The 18,578-nt window shown below is 36.9% G+C and overlaps 1 protein-coding gene across 1 annotated transcript; it reads left to right on the top strand.

Moving 5' to 3' along the window:
- The first annotated feature begins 5,460 nt into the window (after window positions 1–5,460).
- LOC136033089 (uncharacterized) lies at window positions 5,461–12,194 on the top strand. Its single transcript, XM_065713695.1, has 3 exons — window positions 5,461–5,581; window positions 10,010–10,252; window positions 11,603–12,194. The coding sequence occupies exons 1-3, from the start codon at window positions 5,549–5,551 to the stop codon at window positions 11,648–11,650; spliced, it is 324 nt and encodes a 107-aa protein (XP_065569767.1). The 5' UTR covers window positions 5,461–5,548; the 3' UTR covers window positions 11,651–12,194.
- Window positions 12,195–18,578: the final 6,384 nt, after the last annotated feature.

Here is an 18,578-nt window from a genome sequence, read left to right as displayed (position 1 = left end):
ACTATAATTATGGAATATTTGAAACACAAATGGTGTTAGTGTAATAGGATTTAATTATAAAAAAAAATGGTTGACATAAATGTAATAACCAGAAGGAAAAAGAGTCAGCTAGAGTGTTTTCACAGTGCATCTCAACTTATAAATAGAGTCCAAAGGCACACTATTTGTTGTGATTTTACCTCTTGATAAATTTTGTTTTGGCAGCACAAGTGGTGGCTTAAAATATAGCAGTTAAAAACTATTGAAGTTCTATAAAATTTTTGTTATTGCTATTATTATTATTATGAGTGGGCTTTGGCTACATGGGCCCACTGTTTCCCCCCTGAAAAAATATAACTTCAATAATTGCCGGGCTATAGTTACCCCCTTGGGTGTGGTTTTCTGAGGAAGGGTTTGCCTATTTTTTCCCCTTTTGAGAAGAGCCAGTTGTCCACCTTTGCCTCCCCCCATCCTGATAACCCCACCCATCTGCCTGGGGAGGCAATAGTCCTCCCTCAAAAGAGTGGGTAGTTGCTGCCAGATGGACAACTTCAAATCATACACATTAAAAACACATCCTCGATCCTGATTTAAATGTTTGTGAAGACCAGCTTCCAAAAATTCACCATGTCTAAAAAAATTATCTTAGTTTTAAAAACCTAATCTGGTGTTTATTGATTTGGACTGACGAAGGAAGAGACAAGAAAGACCTTACCCCTGAGATAGATCTCAGGAACTGCTTAAGGTAATAAACGTTTAAGGCGTACATTTTTAGTTATAAATTACACACAGATTGGGATCTAGTAAAGAATAAACCAAAGGGACCCGGCAGTGGAATCTCTCAAATATGGTGTCCCTCAAATCCCTCAAATGTGGGATATGGTGTCCTGGGGACACCATATCCCAGAAATTAATTTTTAAAAGACGCGTGTGTTAGTTCATCTTGTATACGAAGATGGTTTTTTTTTGTCAAAGTCGCATTATATTGTAAATATTATGTTTTGTTGCATAAAACAACAAGTAGATATTGCAAGTTTCACATGAGCCCTTAAACAGCTCTCTATGTTGTTCCGGTTCCCCTCTAGAGTCAAAAAAAAAGAACGCATCAGTGCTATGAATGCAAAATAGTGATTTTCCTTGTTGTTCAAGCCATGGGGCTGTAAATTTCCTGGAAAGAGTTGTCGGCTATGGGAATTCCAATGGTATATTTTTGTTTCCGTCCGACGCTGTCTTTAAGGGTTTTCAGACTATTTTTCGAGGCTCCCATAAATTGGTTCTCTAAATAATATTGTACTATTAAGCCTAAATAGAGATAATAGTTACCATCATCATAAAATTACTATTTTTTTCACTAGCCAGTTTTTTTTAACGCCTTTCTCAGTTTTGGTTAGTATGGGCCTTGGTTCGTTCTTTTTATAGGTTGCTGCTATCGCTCCAACCATGATAAGAAGAAAAAGACGTGTTTTGATTTAAGACAGTCATATTACCACCTTAAAGATTTTTATTGATTAACATTTAATCACAATGAACAGTCCCTAATACCTTATGTTCGAACCATTATGAACCGAAAGAGGTAACATGTCTGGATATTCTCTCAATAAGTCAACTCTTTTGAGCTGATTAAATAAGAAAAAACAAGTTTTTTTTACTGAAAGTAAGGAGTGACATTAAAACTTGAAACGAACAGAAATTACTCCGTATATGAAAGGGGCTGTTCCCTCCTCAACGCCCTGCTCTTTACGCTAAATTTTGACTCTTTCTCTCGACTCTACTTTTTAAAACAGAAAAAAACTTTAGCGTAAAGAGTGGGGCGTTGAGGAGGGAACAGCCCCTTTCATATACGGAGTAATTTCGGTTTGTTTCAAGTTTTAATGTCACTCCTTACTTTCAGTTAAAAAAACTTTTATTTATTTAATTTCTGAACGTTTTTGAATTAATGCAGGTTTTGATCTTGGCTCTTCGCACATGAATAATAAATACAAAATTTGCATTTTAATTATTTTTTTTGGCTAAATGGCTTTCTCATAATTTTGATCGTACAATTTTGAGAAAAAAATGAGCGGGGGAGGAGGCCTAGTTACCCTCCAATTTTTTGGTTACTTAAAAAGACAACAAGAACTTTTAATTTTTTACGAACGTTTTTATTAGTAAAAATATTTGTAACTTATGAATCAACTTACGTAACGAGCTTCTATATTCGTATATTTTTACTACGTATATGAGGAGGTTCGCCCCCTCGTCTCAATGCCTCACTCTTTGCACTAAAGCTTAAATTTTTTTCTCAATTCCTTAAGAATGCAAAAAAAGGAGCAGGGGAGGAGGCCTAGTTGCCCTCCAATTTTTTGGTTACTCAAAAAGGCAACTAGAATTTTTAATTTATTACGAACGTTTCTATCAGTAAAAGATCATAGCTTACGTAACGAACTTCTGTATTCGCAAGTTTTTATTACGTATGTGAGGGGGTTCACCCCCTCGTCAATACCTCGTTCTTTACACTAAAGCTTAAATTTAGTCCCAATTCCTTAAGAATGACCCCTGAATCACAAAGGCCGTAGAATAAATAGTTGAAATTACTAAAAATACTTTAGTGTAATGAGCGAGGTATTAGGAGGAGGTGAACCCCTCATATGCACAATAATTTCTATTCGTTTTAAGTTTTAATGCTGCTCCTTGCTTTCAGTAGAAAAAACTTCTTCATATTTATTTTTTCATTGTTTTTTTTTTAAATAATGCTAGAAATTCCTGCGCCCCCTTCATGAAAATTTTAAATGCTAGAAAAATGCTTATAAATACTAGAAAATCCTACCCCCCTTCATGGAAATTCTCTTCCCCCATTACAAATTACTCCGCGGAAAGTTACCCCAAATAGCCCCCTCCCCTCAACCCCACCTCCAACCAAAAAATGTCGCTGAAAATGTCTGTACACTTCCCGATAACCATTACTATACGTAAACACTGGTCAAAGTTTGTAACTTACAGCCCCTCCCACGGGGACTGTGGGGGAGTAAGTCGTCCCCAAAGACATAGTTATTGGGTTTTTCGACTATTCTGAATAAAATGGCCATCTCAGAATTTTGATCCGCTGACTTTGGGAAAAAATTAGCTTGGGAGGGGGCCTAGGTGCCCTCCAATTTTTATAGTCACTTAAAAAGGGCAGTAGAACTTTTAATTTCCGTCAGAATGAGTCCTTTCGCCACATTCTAGGAACACTGGGTTGATACGATCACCCCTGAAAAAAAAACCAAATAAACACGCATCCGTGATCTTTCCTGTGGCAAAAAACATAAAATGCCACATTTTTGTAGATATGAGCTTGACATTTCTACTGTAGGGTTCTCTGGTTCGCTGAATCTTATGTTGTGATTTTCGTTAAGATTCTATCTCTTTTAAGGGGTGTTTCCGCCTATTTTCTAAAATAAGGCAAATTTTTTTCAGGATCATAACTTTTGATGGGTACGACTAAACTTGATGAAACTTACATACTTAAAATCAGCATAAAAATGCAATTCTTTTGATCTAACTATTCGTATCAAAATTCCATTTTTAGAGTTTCGGTTACTATTGAGCCGGGTCGCTCCTTACTACAGTTCGTTACCACGAACTGTTTGACTAGGAATTAATTGATTCAATTATGTTAGGCAGCCTTTACGCTACATTTACTCTGATTTTTTTTTTCGTAGCAATATCAAAAAACGGAGGTCTAAAGCCTATGTGTCAGATACGCTTCACAACTGTAACAAGTCGATGAGGACTTATTAAAATGCTCTTAGAAACCCGATAACTATTTTTCTGGAAACATAATTCTGAAATAGACCTTTTGGGTCTCGGCATGACCAACGCACGCATACGCTATAATCTATTTGGGTGGAATTTATAAATATAACTAACGAAAAAAAAAACCATTGAACTATTGGTGATCTCCAAAAATTTTGAATCTTTTTCTTCTGGCGGGGGTGAAAGGGGGAAGCCCGCTTGCTTGGCCTGATAACGTTTTGAAATCTCCTTCTCATTTAATTGTTGGTATTTGTGTATTATACGCCACTCACTCTAGTTTACGCTGTGTAGAACTCCAGAAAAAATCGATTTTTTCTTTAGTTTCTTTCAACTTAGCGCAAGACAAGACAAAACAGAATAGATGGAAAATATATAATTTGGGCTGTATATTTGCACACTATGGGCGGGGTGAGGGTAAAGTATTTTGATAGTTTGAAGTAAGAAAACAATTCTTACTTCATAATATGCAGAATAACTGTACCCTGGCACGTACGCAGGAAGGGGGGGAGGGACCTTCGGGCCCGGGCTCCTCCCGAAATTTTGTGAAATGTCTGATTTATCCTCGGTTTCTTGAGATTTCTGGCAAAAGTAGGACATTTATTAAGAATCTAGATACATGTGTGAAGCCTTTTTTGGGGGATCTTACAGCAAGTAATTATCCGGTCAAGTCACTGCCCAATTATTAACCCATTTTCTGTCTAACTTTTTACCCTCTTTGAAGTAATTAGCAATTGTACTGTTATTTATTATATTTTTTTTTGTAAAGAGAGTTTGCTTTCCACAGCAAAATAGAATTATCCTTGATGTTAGGGCGTTTATCCCCCCATTTCAGGATTAAGTACAGCTTTTAATGGATCCATTTTGGAAACTATCATTTTTCATTAAAATCAATGTTTTCACAATAGAAGAACTATCCCTCACAGCACCCATATTGCACTGTTAACCCTAAAATTTCCCTTTCAGTGGGATATAATAGATTAATCACTGATTCTAAATTGCTATGAACATAACCTGAGCCTAAAACGTGCTTTTGAGGCTTCAGTCTTTTTCACCCATCCGCTACAATACTAAAGATTAAAGTTAATCTGTATTTTCCAATATACGTGATTTTTGAATTACTAAATAAAAAAGTGCTACTTTATATCTGCTGTTTCGAAGGGTTTGCCACCCCCTGAAAAATTCCTGCGTACGTGCCCTGACTGTACCTAACACATTTTGCATGCAGAACTGCTATACTTTACCCCTACCCCCCTAATGTGTAAATTAATGTGTAAGAAACCAGTGTGTTCTCAAGTTTTACACAGCGTAAACTTGAGTGAGTGGTGTATAATACACAAGTACCAATTATTTTGTGAATTTTTAATAAGTGTTATAATTTCATTTTTTAAGTCGTATTTAATTTACACCTCTAGAAGCGAAAACGACTTGGCAGGGACATGTACAGGACCTGATTCTCAGGAGTCCACAAGTTCAAAAAAGCGTCAAAAGTAGAGAGAAAACCATAGGAAATAGAAGATACTATAGGAAAAATTCTGTGATCTCAGTGGATGCGGGGGCCTAATGCCCTCTCTCCCTGTTACTTAATTTCGTTAATTATATATTTCAAGAACAGTCGTGGGTGTTAATCCATTACATCATCGAGAACAGCTCACAAAAATTGAATGCCAAAAACCTTGATACCTACCTGGCGGCTATGTCAGCCGCAGATTCCAAACAAAGCATATTCTCTATAACTCAGTGTCAGTAAATAATTAGATGTTTAATTTCTTTTGAGTTTTCTTTATTTTACTAAGAAATGGAAAGGATTGCGTTCTGGCTTTTGTTATTGGTATATTTTTTTCTGCTGTTTTCCAATGAAATACTATTTAAAATAAAACCTATCCGTTGGCCTGTCGTAACCCATTTGAATAAAACTATCAGGCAATGAAATCTACAGCCTAAATTAGTTTTCCAATTGAATTTAGGTCCTCTTCTGAGCACACTATAATAACAAAATTCTCTTCATTTCGTCCAGAGAATTTCATCATTGGTTTTACAGGGCTGCTTACAGTATATTCAAATTCAATTCTAGCCTCCTCGCCCTAATGCAGGGATACAGTCGTCATCTGGGGAGTCTGAAATACCCCTCACGGAAAATGGCAGTTTCCCAATTTTTTAGAAATTCAAGCATAAGCGTGTTTTCAAGCTGTCGAAAATGGGATTTTATTTTATAATAGGCTAGATACCAAACATGAAAAATTAAAAGTGGTGCGGAACTACCTGAAGTCTTCAATAATACGCTTTTCTGCAAGCGATAACAGAAAAATTTTACTATTTAGCAAAGATGTTACACGATTGTTTTAAAAAGTATTTCACAATACATAGTAATTAATAGACAGACATCAAACAAACGTCAAACTAAGTTGTCAGTCCTGCTTTCGCACGTCTCCTGTCTGGTGGTGGAGGCTCACTGACAGGTTCTTGGCACCCGGAGTGGATGGTGTTCTCGAGCTATAAGGAATGCCTACGTTCCTAGCTTCTCAACGAGAAGCTTTGGGAAATACCGTTTAACATGGATAAAGGGTGCCATTGGGGGACCAGACGGTTACATATACTTCCGTCAATTATTTGGAAATGGCCAGGGACGGATCTAGAGAAAAATCTTAGGGGGCACTGGATTAAGGGCACCAATATGATTCGAGCGTAATGATAGGGGGGGGGCGTGTAGATAACGCTTTCGTCAGACCAGTTCGTTTGTGTGAATCTGGTTGGTGCTAATGTAAAATGACAAAGAAACCTCTTTGAAAGCCAATAGTATTTTCTTATAGCAGTAAAATGTGCATTAATTACAGACGGGAGCAGATTATTTGATGAATAAATTACTATGGCTTCATTGAGACTTGCTGAATTAGTAGACCAGAATATTTTTTTTTTTAGTGTTGTTAAATAATTGATATTTTTCTCAACACTTGTCGACAGTAAATTGACAGTGTCTAGGCAAAATTACTTTTCTGAGTTTAGGTTTTTTTCTAAACGAATTTATAAGGTTTCATTAATTTTGTTTGATCATTATATATTGACCTCTAGCGCTCAGTCAAGTCCCAAATGCTCAATTCTGAGCATTCCTCTCGTTAGAACCAGTTAGGTCATTTTTTCTTTGCAAAATTCCCCGTTAAGCGATGAAAAATAAGAAAAATATTCTCAAAATACACCCTAAGTAGAGATACAGCGTTCTCTTGTGATGATATTGTTCAGTTCAGAAATGGATGGTCTTGGATGTTCTGCCTTAGCCCATCTCAATTTAGGATGTTTTGCCGAAATACGGTCAAAATGCAATTTAAACGCGTGCTTTAATAATTTCTAACTTAACCCAGTAGCGTCCAGCGTTCCCACCTGGGAACACCTTACTTTAAATTTTTATGACTAACAGGGTAGCAACTAGGGCAAGTTTTAAGCGTCCCTCAAACTATCCTAAGTATCAGAGAAGTTCTCAAATTTTTTCGGACTTGAATTTGGTTTAGTTTGGTTCTCTGGATTTTTTGAAATATGGAAAAAACAAAGATTTTTAAAGCTATCTATTTCTAGTGGAATATCAGGGAAGGCAAGTGCTTGTAACCTTTTGTTTTAGGGTTTTGTTGTTCTATTACCACCACTCTTCGAATCTTTGAAACAATTGCACCAAAATATCTACAAAAAGAAGGATGCGGTGTCAGTTAACCAAAAGTGTTCCCGACCGGAAAATTTGGGCGTTTCGCAGACCTAAAATTTTCCAAATGCTTTGTAACAGGCGATCACTCTGTTTTGCAGATGGGTCCCAAGAAATGTGCTTCTATCAAAGAATCTGTAGCTATGGTAGACGAAATAATTTACGATGAGATAGACATTGATATGGTAATTATCTATTTATCCCCCATAATTTCGGGGTAATAATAAACGAAATACGGGGGTAATATTGGGGTAGTCAGTGACTAAAGGGAGGGAGACAAGGGCAATAAAACAAATTCAATAGTCTTTCAATTGGTCTTGCAGGGACGATAAAGCTATACTTATGAATAAGCCAGTCTACGTCGACCTTATCAATCTGGCTAGTTTCTAACTTTCACATTATGTTCGGGTAACATAGACGACATTCCACTAGGACTTCGTCCTAGGAAGATAGTATTCTACCCTACATCCTACTACAGTCAGGCAGCTCAATGAGATAGGGCATGTGTATTAGGTCTCCCAAATCCCACTTGGCAAACTCAAATGTCCAACATTTCCCAAAACCCCCTTTATAATGTGTCTCCCCTCCCGTGACCCATCCTTATAATACCCCTATCAATGACTCCTAGAAACCGTACCCTAAATCGATGGACTCTTAAGAAATAGAATAAAAAAATCTGCCCAAAAAAAGAAAAAAGAAAACACAATCTGAAGATGAAGATGAAGATCTAGCAAGCAAGTTTAATGAATAATTTTTCCCGAAAATGTTGTTTATCTTGTAATTTTATGACGAAATGATTCGTAAACTGATCGTGCGCGCAGTTTCATGTCTTAATCTCAAGCAGATCAAGAGCGAAATCTTGGGTAAGGGGGCCACTGGGCCAAGGGTGCCGATGTGACTCGAGTTGGGCACCAAATTAAAAAGTTTATTTTAAAAAAAGATCGAAAAAAGAAAAAAGAACAGAATAAGGGCGCCAGAAATATCTTGGGGGAAGGGTCACCCCCCGACCCCATGGATCCGTTCCTGGCCTAAATGCTTTCAACTCTCTCATTCATCTAATTTCAACCACATTAGCTATATAGTTAAAATAAATAGATAGACAGGTTTATCACACGAAAGCCCTATTGGGCCATTCGCTATTTAATTAGTCACATAAGTAAAATTAAGAATCTTTTGAGTGGGGAGTGGACAGGGGCAGTTAAAAAAATTACTCCATAACATAAATTAATGTTGTATGTTGCCTTGTCATATCCCCATCATTGAAGCCCAGACACCGTACTCTAAATCGACGGGCTCACAAGTAAGAGAATAAAACAAATCTACCAAGAAAAGAAGGAAAGAAAACACATTCTGAAGATGAAGATCTAGCAAGCAAGTTTAATTATATGATTAATTTTTCATCAAAACGAGGTTTATCTTATAATTTTGTGAGGAAATGATTCGTAAACTGCTCGTGCGAGCAGTTTCATGTCTGAATCTCTAACAGATCAAGAGCAAAATCTCGGGTAAGGGGGCTGCTAAATCAAGGGCGCCAATGTGACTCGAGGTGGGCACGAAATTAAAAAGTTTATTTTATAAAAGATTAAAAAAAAAGAAAAAGAACGGAATAAGTGTGCCAGAAGTGTCTTAGGAGGAGGGTTGCCCCCTCCGACCTCATGTATCTGTTCCTAGCCTAAAATGCTCTTAATTCTTTCATTCATCTAATTTCAACCAAATTAGTTATATAGTTAGAATAAATAGATAGATAAGCCCTATTAGGCCATTCGCTATTTGATTAGTCACAAAGCTAAAATTAAGCATTTTTTGAAGGTGGAGGGGGTTTATTATTAGTCAAAAATTACCTTTCGATTTCCGAGTATTTTCGGATATTTTACCAAAACATCCGGAAATACCATTTGATTCTCTTGCACATTCAGCCATCAGTCTTCTTCTCTTATTCATTCTATGCTCGTATCCAGTTTTTTTTATTCTTATCCATTTTGAACTTTTAGCTACAAGGCTACAATTCAATATGTCATTGTGAATAGACAAATAGCCATAACTGTGTTACCATGTTTATGAAACGTCTTGAAGATACCACTTTTATTTTCAACAGGTTTTCGTGAGATTGGGAAAGTTCCGTGTTCGTAGAAAAATCTTTGTAGCAATCAAAGATTTTTATGCCAATTTTGCAGATATATACTGAACCGGCTGAAGATAAATAACTTTTGTTCGTTTTAAGTTCCAACTTTGCTCTTTACATTCATAGGAAAGTTTTGCTTTTTGTAGTTAATTGGGTAAATTACTACGAATAATTGATCAAATTGACAAGTATACTTAAAAAAAGAGTAAAAAAAAGAGCAGAATGCAAACGAGGGCACCATAAAAATATGGGGGGTCTAAGACCCTCCAGGCCCCCTGGATCCGCCCCTGGAAATGGCAGACAATTGTAATGGAAATCTTACGTCTACGACTTCCACGGCAAACGATATGCCAGAGGCTTCGGCAACCCCGGTGAAAAGTAAGAGAGCCGGATCTCTTTTATACGGAGTGCTGAATGTTCACAGTTGATCTGTTTGTTTTAATTTCTAGGTCTCCTTTGCTATTGCTGGAGACACTATGAGAAAATCCATCGTTTTCAACAAAGATACTCCCGATGTTTTTTACTGCCCAATCGAGAAACCAACCCTTTTGGATAAGATGATTGTAAAAGCAAGACCCCTGAAAAAACTCTGTGAATATGAAGGACGAACACTGCCAAAAAACTACAGAAGTGACTGTTATAATGATGTTGACGAATCAGAATTTGCTTGTAAAGAAAAAAAGAGGATCATGGTAAAGTCTACTTTTATTTTTTACAACCACTCATGTTTTATGTCGATTTATCACTCAGAAATTTTATGGAATTCAGTGGATATTTTTTTCTTTTCTTTAATTAATTCGATGGTCTTGTCTATAGTTTTGAAATATCCCAACTTCAGCTTTGTTTACACATTCTTATTTTGGTACTTATGGATTATACCGAACACACTCAAGAAGTGAAGTTAGGCTAATCATAATACAGTATACCATAACATGATGAAAATATAATACCTTAGTTAATGTATAGAACATAATTTTGGCTATATATTTGCATATTAGTGGTGGGAGTAAGTAACCTAACCTTAATCCCCCCCCAAGGTGCAAATACATAGCACAAATTATACAAGTTCAATGCACTCTGTCACCCGTCATGTGTCTTTGTGGCTATGAAACCGGTTTTTTCAATCTCTTCATTCAGCAAATTTCTCTACAGTGTTTGATATAATACATAAGTTCTACTGACTGTGAATTGGTGATGCCATTATGATTTGGTTTTGGATATTGTTGTTACTTGTTTCTTTCCTTTCTTGGAGGAAAAGGGGGAGGGGTCTCAATTTGAAAAGCTTTTTTATATAGTTTTAGGGGGGGGGGAGGGTAAGCTATTTGAACATCGTGAAATAAGAAAAGAATTGTTACCTAGTAATATGCAGAATAACTGTAGCTAACACACCTTGCTTACAGACCCGCTATACTTTACCCCCATCCCCCCTAATGGGCAAATATATAGCCCGAATTATATAAGCCCAACGCATTCTGTCACACGTCACTAATCCTTGTGGCTATGAAACCAATTTTGTCAGATCTTACAGAGTGTATTTCTATAGTGGGCTCCATTTAATTAACAAGTATCGTAGGTTCTGTTATGAAATTATTGAATTGTTTTTCATGATCAAGATTACTTATACTTCTTGCCTTTTTATATTAACAAGGGCATTTTTTGGTTTTGGGGGGTTAGACTGTTCAACTAATGAAAAAACAAAATTGTTTTTTGTCACTATCTGTATTCTTTTTCAACTGTTCCTTAAAAATTATACTAATATTTAAATATAATTTTCCACTTGATTGTTTAAAAGTCCACATTTACCTTCAATCGTGTTTAATAAAGCTACATTAAATCGTTTTCAAATTTGAAGAGCAAAAAAGCAAGGAAGGCCCAAATAAGTAAAACTAAACATTCTGGACTTGACTCATTGGGAACAAAAAATAAATAGGAAAAGATGAAATTGAACACTTGCCTTGACCACGATTTTTTCAAGCTTTAATGGAATGTAATGGTGCGGCATTTTCATTAACTAAATATCTAATATCTTTATTTCTTTTCAGAAAAAGCTGGAAATGATCAAAATGGAAAAAGAAATCCGTCGGAAGTGAAACCATGGTCGAATATGAGTTGTTAGATATGCAAGAATTTTGATTTAAGTGTAAATTTACTTTATTCTTTTGTTTTTACTTTTTATAGCTGGCTGTCTTGTTCATTACGTACATCAATTCAATCTTTTATAGGGAATTACCATAAATTCAAGAATATTTGCTTCACTTAGTCTTTTTAAATATCAAGTTCATTGTCACTGTTTTCAAGCTTATTCGTGGAAATTTTGAAGCAATTTAATCTTCCATACAAAACAACTCAAACAGTTGTGAATTTCCAAACGTTAATTGTTCAAAACACAAACTCTTTCCAGATAGCCTTTATATAATTTTTTCTCTCTATAATCTGATACGTTAGTGATCTTGAAGTAAGTACGGCTGTAAACCATTAAATTAAGATTAGTGAAGTGAACCCAATCTGCTTTCTCCCTCATTTTCCTTTAGTATATGTAACTTTGACATGTATCTATAGGCCTATTCGAATATCTAAGTCGAAGTATTTTGATTTTATTTCATGCACAAATAACAATTTTTTTTGTATAGTGAACCGTAACTTTAATAATCAAAATAGGCCGGGTGCGGTAGCTTTTCTCCTCTATTAGCTAGAAACATCGTTTAGATTTAAAAAGTATTTAGGGTTTGAATTTTTGTGATACAGGCCATTCAAAATACAGCTGTCCAAAACACGGTATGATACAAATGTATGTCACGGTATGTCCAAAACACAGTAAAAAGTATTTACGGTTTGAATTTCTGTGATACAGGCCATCCAAAATACAGCTGTCCGAAACACCGTATGATACAAACGTATGTCACGGTATGTCCAAAACACGGTATGTCCAAAACACGGTATGTCCAAAACACGATAAAATAGTATTTACGGTTTGAATTTCTGTGATACAGGCCATCAAAAATACAGCTGTCCAAAACAAGGTATGGTACAAATGTAAGTCACGGTATGTCCAAAACACGGTAAAAAGTATTTACTGTTTGAATTTTTGTGATACAGGCCATCAAAAATACAGCTGTCTAAAACACGGTATGGTACAAACGTAAGTCACGGTATGTCCAAAACACGGTGTGTCCGAAACACGATAAAAAGTATTTACTGTTTGAATTTCTCTGATACAGACCATCAAAAATACAGCTGTCCAAAACACGGTGTGATATGTCTAAAACCGTAAGTCGTTTCAAAATTTCGCTTGAGATGAACAAACAATTCAGTATTTTGGACTCATCTCTTAAGCTCTTGTTAATCTCAAACTCTTTGTAAGTTGAGCTATGGAACACGTGCTAAATGTTTTTATACAAATAGTAATAGCCGAGATAATTTCTTAAGCACAAATTCTGTTTTGCAAATGAGGTGGTAGGGTGGAATAAAGAATATTCTTTCAAACCATGAAGTCGCCCGAATTACGGAAATTTAGCGGCATCTTAGCGCTTATTTTAATGTAGAAACAGAGTTTCAAATTTAGAGTATTTTAGCCAAATTTTGCCTACGAAGGTGTATCAACTTCTCATTTGGCTAATACGCTGAACACTGCTAATGTTTATGTCGTAGGGGAGGGGGGGGGGGGGGTAGGGCTTCTTTATTCAGTTATTTAAAAGAAAATAATTTCACACACCAAAGGTTTACAATGAAAAGTAAACACCGATACTAGGAACTAAACAAAACATATATAAAATAATAATAAAAAAAAAAAAGCCAAATAATAAGACAGACTTATAAGAAACGGAAATTACTGGCAATGGATAAAAGAAGAGATTAAAATATATAATAGAGGCAAATTAAAATCGAATAGAAATTACAATGAATGAACATACTCTACCTAAAACGAACAGAAATTAAAATGTAAAATTGAACTAAAAAAAAGTCACCACAAATAAGAGCGGGACTGCCCAGTCAATCCCGGTAAAGGTCAGATCGTCACTTGTGCTTTGATGACAATGATGTATATTTTGAAGAGCATTTTTATGTTCGTCTATTTGGGCCTACCCTATTTTTTACAGCATCGGGACTTTGTACCGCTCATTTTCGGGCTGCTTTACCGAAATTTTACTGACGAAACTTACCTCACCTGTCAGGATTTAGGTTCTTTTTTGAATGGAGTCAGAAATTGGATCATTTTTTATACCGAGTCAGTCCAATTTTTTTTCGCACTGAGTGAGGACTTAACGTATTTTCCCACTGCATCATGACTTAGCCCAGTTTTGAATACACTGGTTCTTAAATAATTTTTGCCTCGAGTTAGTTTGCTTTTGCACCAAGCGGTCTGCAGCTTGAGCTTACCTAGTTTTTGTACCGAGTCAGCACTTACCTCGTCTGTGCACAGATTTAGGATTCAGGTTTTTTTTTTTTTTGCATTGGGTTTGGACTGCATTCGATTTTGCACCAAATCAGGCCTTGACTCATTTTCGCATTGAACCATGACCATGGCTTTTGCACCGAGTCAGGATTTAATTTTTGTAGTTAATCAGGATTTAAAAAAAAGGTAAAGGATACGGCATTAGACTTTACAGTCCGTACCGGCGGTGCTGATCTCCGTTTCTTGGCCCTTCAGCCAGGAAGTGCAATGGGGGGTTGGGGACCAGCCATCCTGTGCTTTCGCACACCCTTCCTGTTTACCTTCCCCAGATTTCTCCAGGTACCCATTTAGAGCTGGGTCGACTCTGGCTAAGCTTACAGAGTCACGCCACTGACCCCCGTCCCAAACTGAAGAATTGGGTACACCGGGATTCGAACCTGCGTCCTCTCAGACAAGGGATCCCGAATCCAGCGCACCAACCCACTCGGCCAGGACGGCTCCTGGCCGTTCTGGCCAGGACGATAGCTAAATCATAGGATTTAGGACGAGCTAAATCAGGATTTAGCTCGTTTTTAAACTGATTTAAGACTTAACTCATTTTCACACCGACTAAGGATCCTCATTTATGCTCTAAATCAGGACTAAGCTCGTTGTTGCACCGAGTCTAGAAATATCTTGTTTCCACGCCAAGTAAAAACTTAGTTTTTCTTTTGTGCTGAATTAACACTTAACTTTCTTTTAAATCAAACAAGGACTAAACTAATTTTTGTTCCGAGTCGGGTCGCAGCTCATTTGGAATCCTTACATGATTCCGGCTTTAACAAGGTGTCCCACTCTCTACTAAAACGTATCTTTAAAGAATGGTCTAATTGCATAATTTGGGTCCCATGGGTGTTTCATAAATTCTCCCCATGGAAGTTCGTTTATGCCTAAACAAGGCAGTAGAAGTTACAAATTTCAATCGAAGGACCATTTTTTTTATGCGAAGTGGTAAAAATATAAGAAAACAAAAACATTATTGCGAGCTGCTCTCTATTTAGTCAATTCTACTGCGATGACTCTTAATAGATCTAGATCTGATTTCTCTAGGCCCCATAACCATATACTATGTGATGCTGGTCCAAAATACATACAATGCAGCTATTGATGTAATAGACGGAATAAACTTTAAAAAATTGTGATTAACTCAATGAAGTTTATAAAAATTATTTCCACCGATGGTCTGAAAAATTTCGCCGTCTTTGATTTGAGTAAGTCAGTTTTTCAGCATTTTGGAAATTCATCTTATAAACCGTTACTTTATATTATTATTATTTGAGTGTTTAGAGGTAATGAACTCAAATTACAAATCACTTTCTTGCGATAGGATTAACCTGAAATATGAAAGGAGAAGATGGAATTTTAGCTTGAGCGTCGTTGAATAGGAAATTTTCAATGGGATAATTTAAAAACATCTCTAACGATTTGGTGGCACAGTGGGATGATCTATGCTTGGCAATAGGGAACTCGGAGTTTAATCTCAGCTGCTGCAGGGCCAAGAATTGCATGTAGGTTTGTATTAGCGTCTCCAGATAATCAAGAAGGAAGATGAAGAAGAAAAATCTCTTCTATAATTGTACATAGGTATTATTGTAACTTCTAATTTTGGCTTGTTAATATATAAGTAAGATTACTTCTTATCTAACCTCTTGGAAATTTCTCAAACAGGCGAGACATTTCATTAGTCTATGCCTAGAATGACTCAAGCATCCGGCCCTCTGTGTCTTCCTAAGACAATCTTCCGTCTTACATAAACTATCAAGTGATGCTTTCATTCAGTAAGTTATATAAATATCTGCAGACAGGTTAATAGATATGACATAAGTTTTGGATATGACAAGGATTCGTATTTCTCAAACGTCACTTCAATATCAGTATAGTTTACACCCCCCCCCTCAGAACCAAACGCTATAGCGACAAAATTCTTACTTCCTCACATTCGGAAAATTTATATTTATTTGATTATTATAGTTGCTCTCAATTTAATTGTGTCATGCCCCTACCCTCCCATAGTGGCGTTGCCAGCATGGGTGCAATCTTGGATGGACTATAAGTGTCCCGCCTGAGCAGGTTTAAAAAGTTCCACCCCTTTCTGAGTCCAGTGAATAACCACCCCCTTCCCTGCCTTAAAATGGACTATTTTAGAAATTATGGGGATAACATTAGCGCTATTCTACTGAATATATTTTTTTTCTGAACATGATACAACAGCGTTGAACAATTATTTATGCAAATAATAAACAAATAAATCAGTGACTGGATTACGTCCCTGATACGAGGAGATGAACATAAATTACAACTGTGAATTCCAGGTTTGTGACTGTGTGTAGGACCGTGGTCTCAGGGACATATTTTCTATCGTAGCCTTGGCTGATATTGGCGGTTCTTTTCAAACGGCTGTCTTTTCAAATGGTTTTGATGTTTTCTGAAATCGCAGCTTGATCCAACATAATCGTAACATAAATTAGAAATGACTCTTTGCTCTTTTTGTTCTCTGGTTCTCTTCTCTCCGTGACACCCATTGGAAAGTGACGCTCGGGGTGATTCGCATCCCACACCATATTATTACGCCGCTCTATGTCTACAGATAGTCCATGGCTGTATACACAAATTTTCTTTGTTTTTTTTTTTTCTTTTTCCAAACTGACATTATTCGTTAAAATGAACTAACTGCTGACATTAGTTAAGTAAGGAATAAGAATAATAACAAAACAAATCAACGGACTTTGTATATACCCTGGGGCTTTAAGCAACTATAATGCATGTTTAATTACACTTTGATCCTCCCAATTCATATTTTGCCTTCCTGATCCTCCCTTTGAGAACACACTAAATAATACCAATCATCAATTGTTTACACATAGGTTTTATAACGGAAAAAGGTGGACTTGTTTGATTTAGTCAAAGGGATGACGTATTTTTTCTGTGAAGGGGCCTGGAAACAGATCAAAAACTTTTTGTATTTGATCACTTTGAAGCTAACAGGCTAAAGTCTCTGGGTGAATGGGAACCTAATGTACAAAAAAAACTGCTTCGGCGTACCGTCTTCCCCTAAAAAAAACCAAAAACTTTATGTCCTGATTGGCTAGACACTAATGTCTTTTAAGTCCCTTAGATAAAAGGACCCGATGCAGAAGTAAAAAGAAAATATTGGTTCTCCCACAGGGTCCGACAAAGGTCCACAAAAGGGCAAACTACGCTTTCTCTCGGCCGTTTCGTATGGAAGGGGTGGTCTTAGAATCCTAAGATGCTCATTTGGTTGGTAATTAAAAGTTATACGGATTTTTTTCAGGGCTAATTGGAGGACAATCAGCCTCTCTCCTGTGTCCTTTTCTGCTACCAAACCCTCTGTAACCCCCATGAGGACAGATCAAAACTTTGCGATCATTAATTTGTTGATAAACGTCAGAACATCTGATTAATGGGCTTAAAAGGTCATCATCAACTCCACAGCCCCAGGGATATTGGACCTAGATTAAGTGAATTATTACTCTTCACAGGTGAATTTTAGAAGAAAGCGGATATGTTTTTACCTTGGTTGTCTGATCAGCTGGGAGCTCTTGCTGGATTTGGAGCTCTTACTGGTAAACTCTGGAGCTGGAGATCATACTTGTTCTGAGTGTGTCAAGAGACGCGATGCGCACCGGAGTATTCAAATTATTTACAATATCTCAGGAATTGCTTGAAGGATCAAGATGAAGCTTTGAGAGAGTGTTGGGCGTTTGGATAGACCTAAAATCTTGACTTTTGAAAAGCTATCCGAAAGCAAAATTTTTCACAGACAGGCTATGGCCCACGTAGTACAGGTATCGATGTCGTGATCCTCTGCTTTAGGCCAGGAGTCCTGTGCGTGGTTGAAGGCAAATCATGCGACGCTTCTTGTTTTTTCCCGAAATTTCTCAAGGTAATCTATTTGGAGATGGAGTGACTGTGGACGGAATTTACAGAGTTACACCATTGACCCTCGTCCCAAACCAAATAATTCGTGGCACATGGACTCGAACATCTGCTTTAAGGTAAATAGGATTGCAAGGGGCAGAGGTAAATTAAAACAACCTAATTGCATTCAGGTCATCGAGATAGCATACCTACAATACATTGGGAATAGCTTGGGGGGATTTGAAAGTCCCAGTTACTGTCGTGGAAACAAAGGGGGAGACGGAGCAAGGGGATTTCATTTTTTTTGTTTTGAGAAAGGGGCTAAACGATTCCGTTTTGAATTCGTCAGTAAGTTTTTGCACTAAAATCTTTTACGGGAAATATAATCCATGCACTCTTAAGTTGCGAGATAAATCAAAAGACACTATGCGTCGCAAATTCATTAAAACTGGCATACCTACACTGTCTCAGGAACGGCTAGAAGCGTAAAATCTATACTTTCAAGGAGTGTTGGTGGGGGCAAATGAAGGTTGAATTACGACTTGGGAAGAGGGTACACTGGAATCAAAAGGCACTCTATGCATCCAGGGTATTGTAGTACTGCTGGCGGGATGGAGCCAAAACTTTTAGGTTTGTTGGAGAAGTAACGTGGGATGGGCGAAGAGAATTCAAATTCTATGCTGGGGGAGTGGCTAAAAATAATATAT

The sequence above is a fragment of the Artemia franciscana genome, chromosome 11, assembly GCF_032884065.1.
Source record: "Artemia franciscana chromosome 11, ASM3288406v1, whole genome shotgun sequence".
NCBI classification, from domain to species: domain Eukaryota; kingdom Metazoa; phylum Arthropoda; class Branchiopoda; order Anostraca; family Artemiidae; genus Artemia; species Artemia franciscana.
The sequence above is the reverse complement of the archived record's forward strand: the minus strand, read 5'-3'. Positions and strand labels throughout refer to the sequence as shown.

Coding starts and splice junctions, on each gene's coding strand:
- LOC136033089 (XM_065713695.1), top strand. CDS start 5,549: ATGGAAAGGATTGCGTTCTGGCTTTTGTTATTG. Junction 5,582..10,009: donor CGTTCTGGCTTTTGTTATTG/GTATATTTTTTT, acceptor TTTAATTTCTAG/GTCTCCTTTGCTATTGCTGG. Junction 10,253..11,602: donor AAGAAAAAAAGAGGATCATG/GTAAAGTCTACT, acceptor ATTTCTTTTCAG/AAAAAGCTGGAAATGATCAA.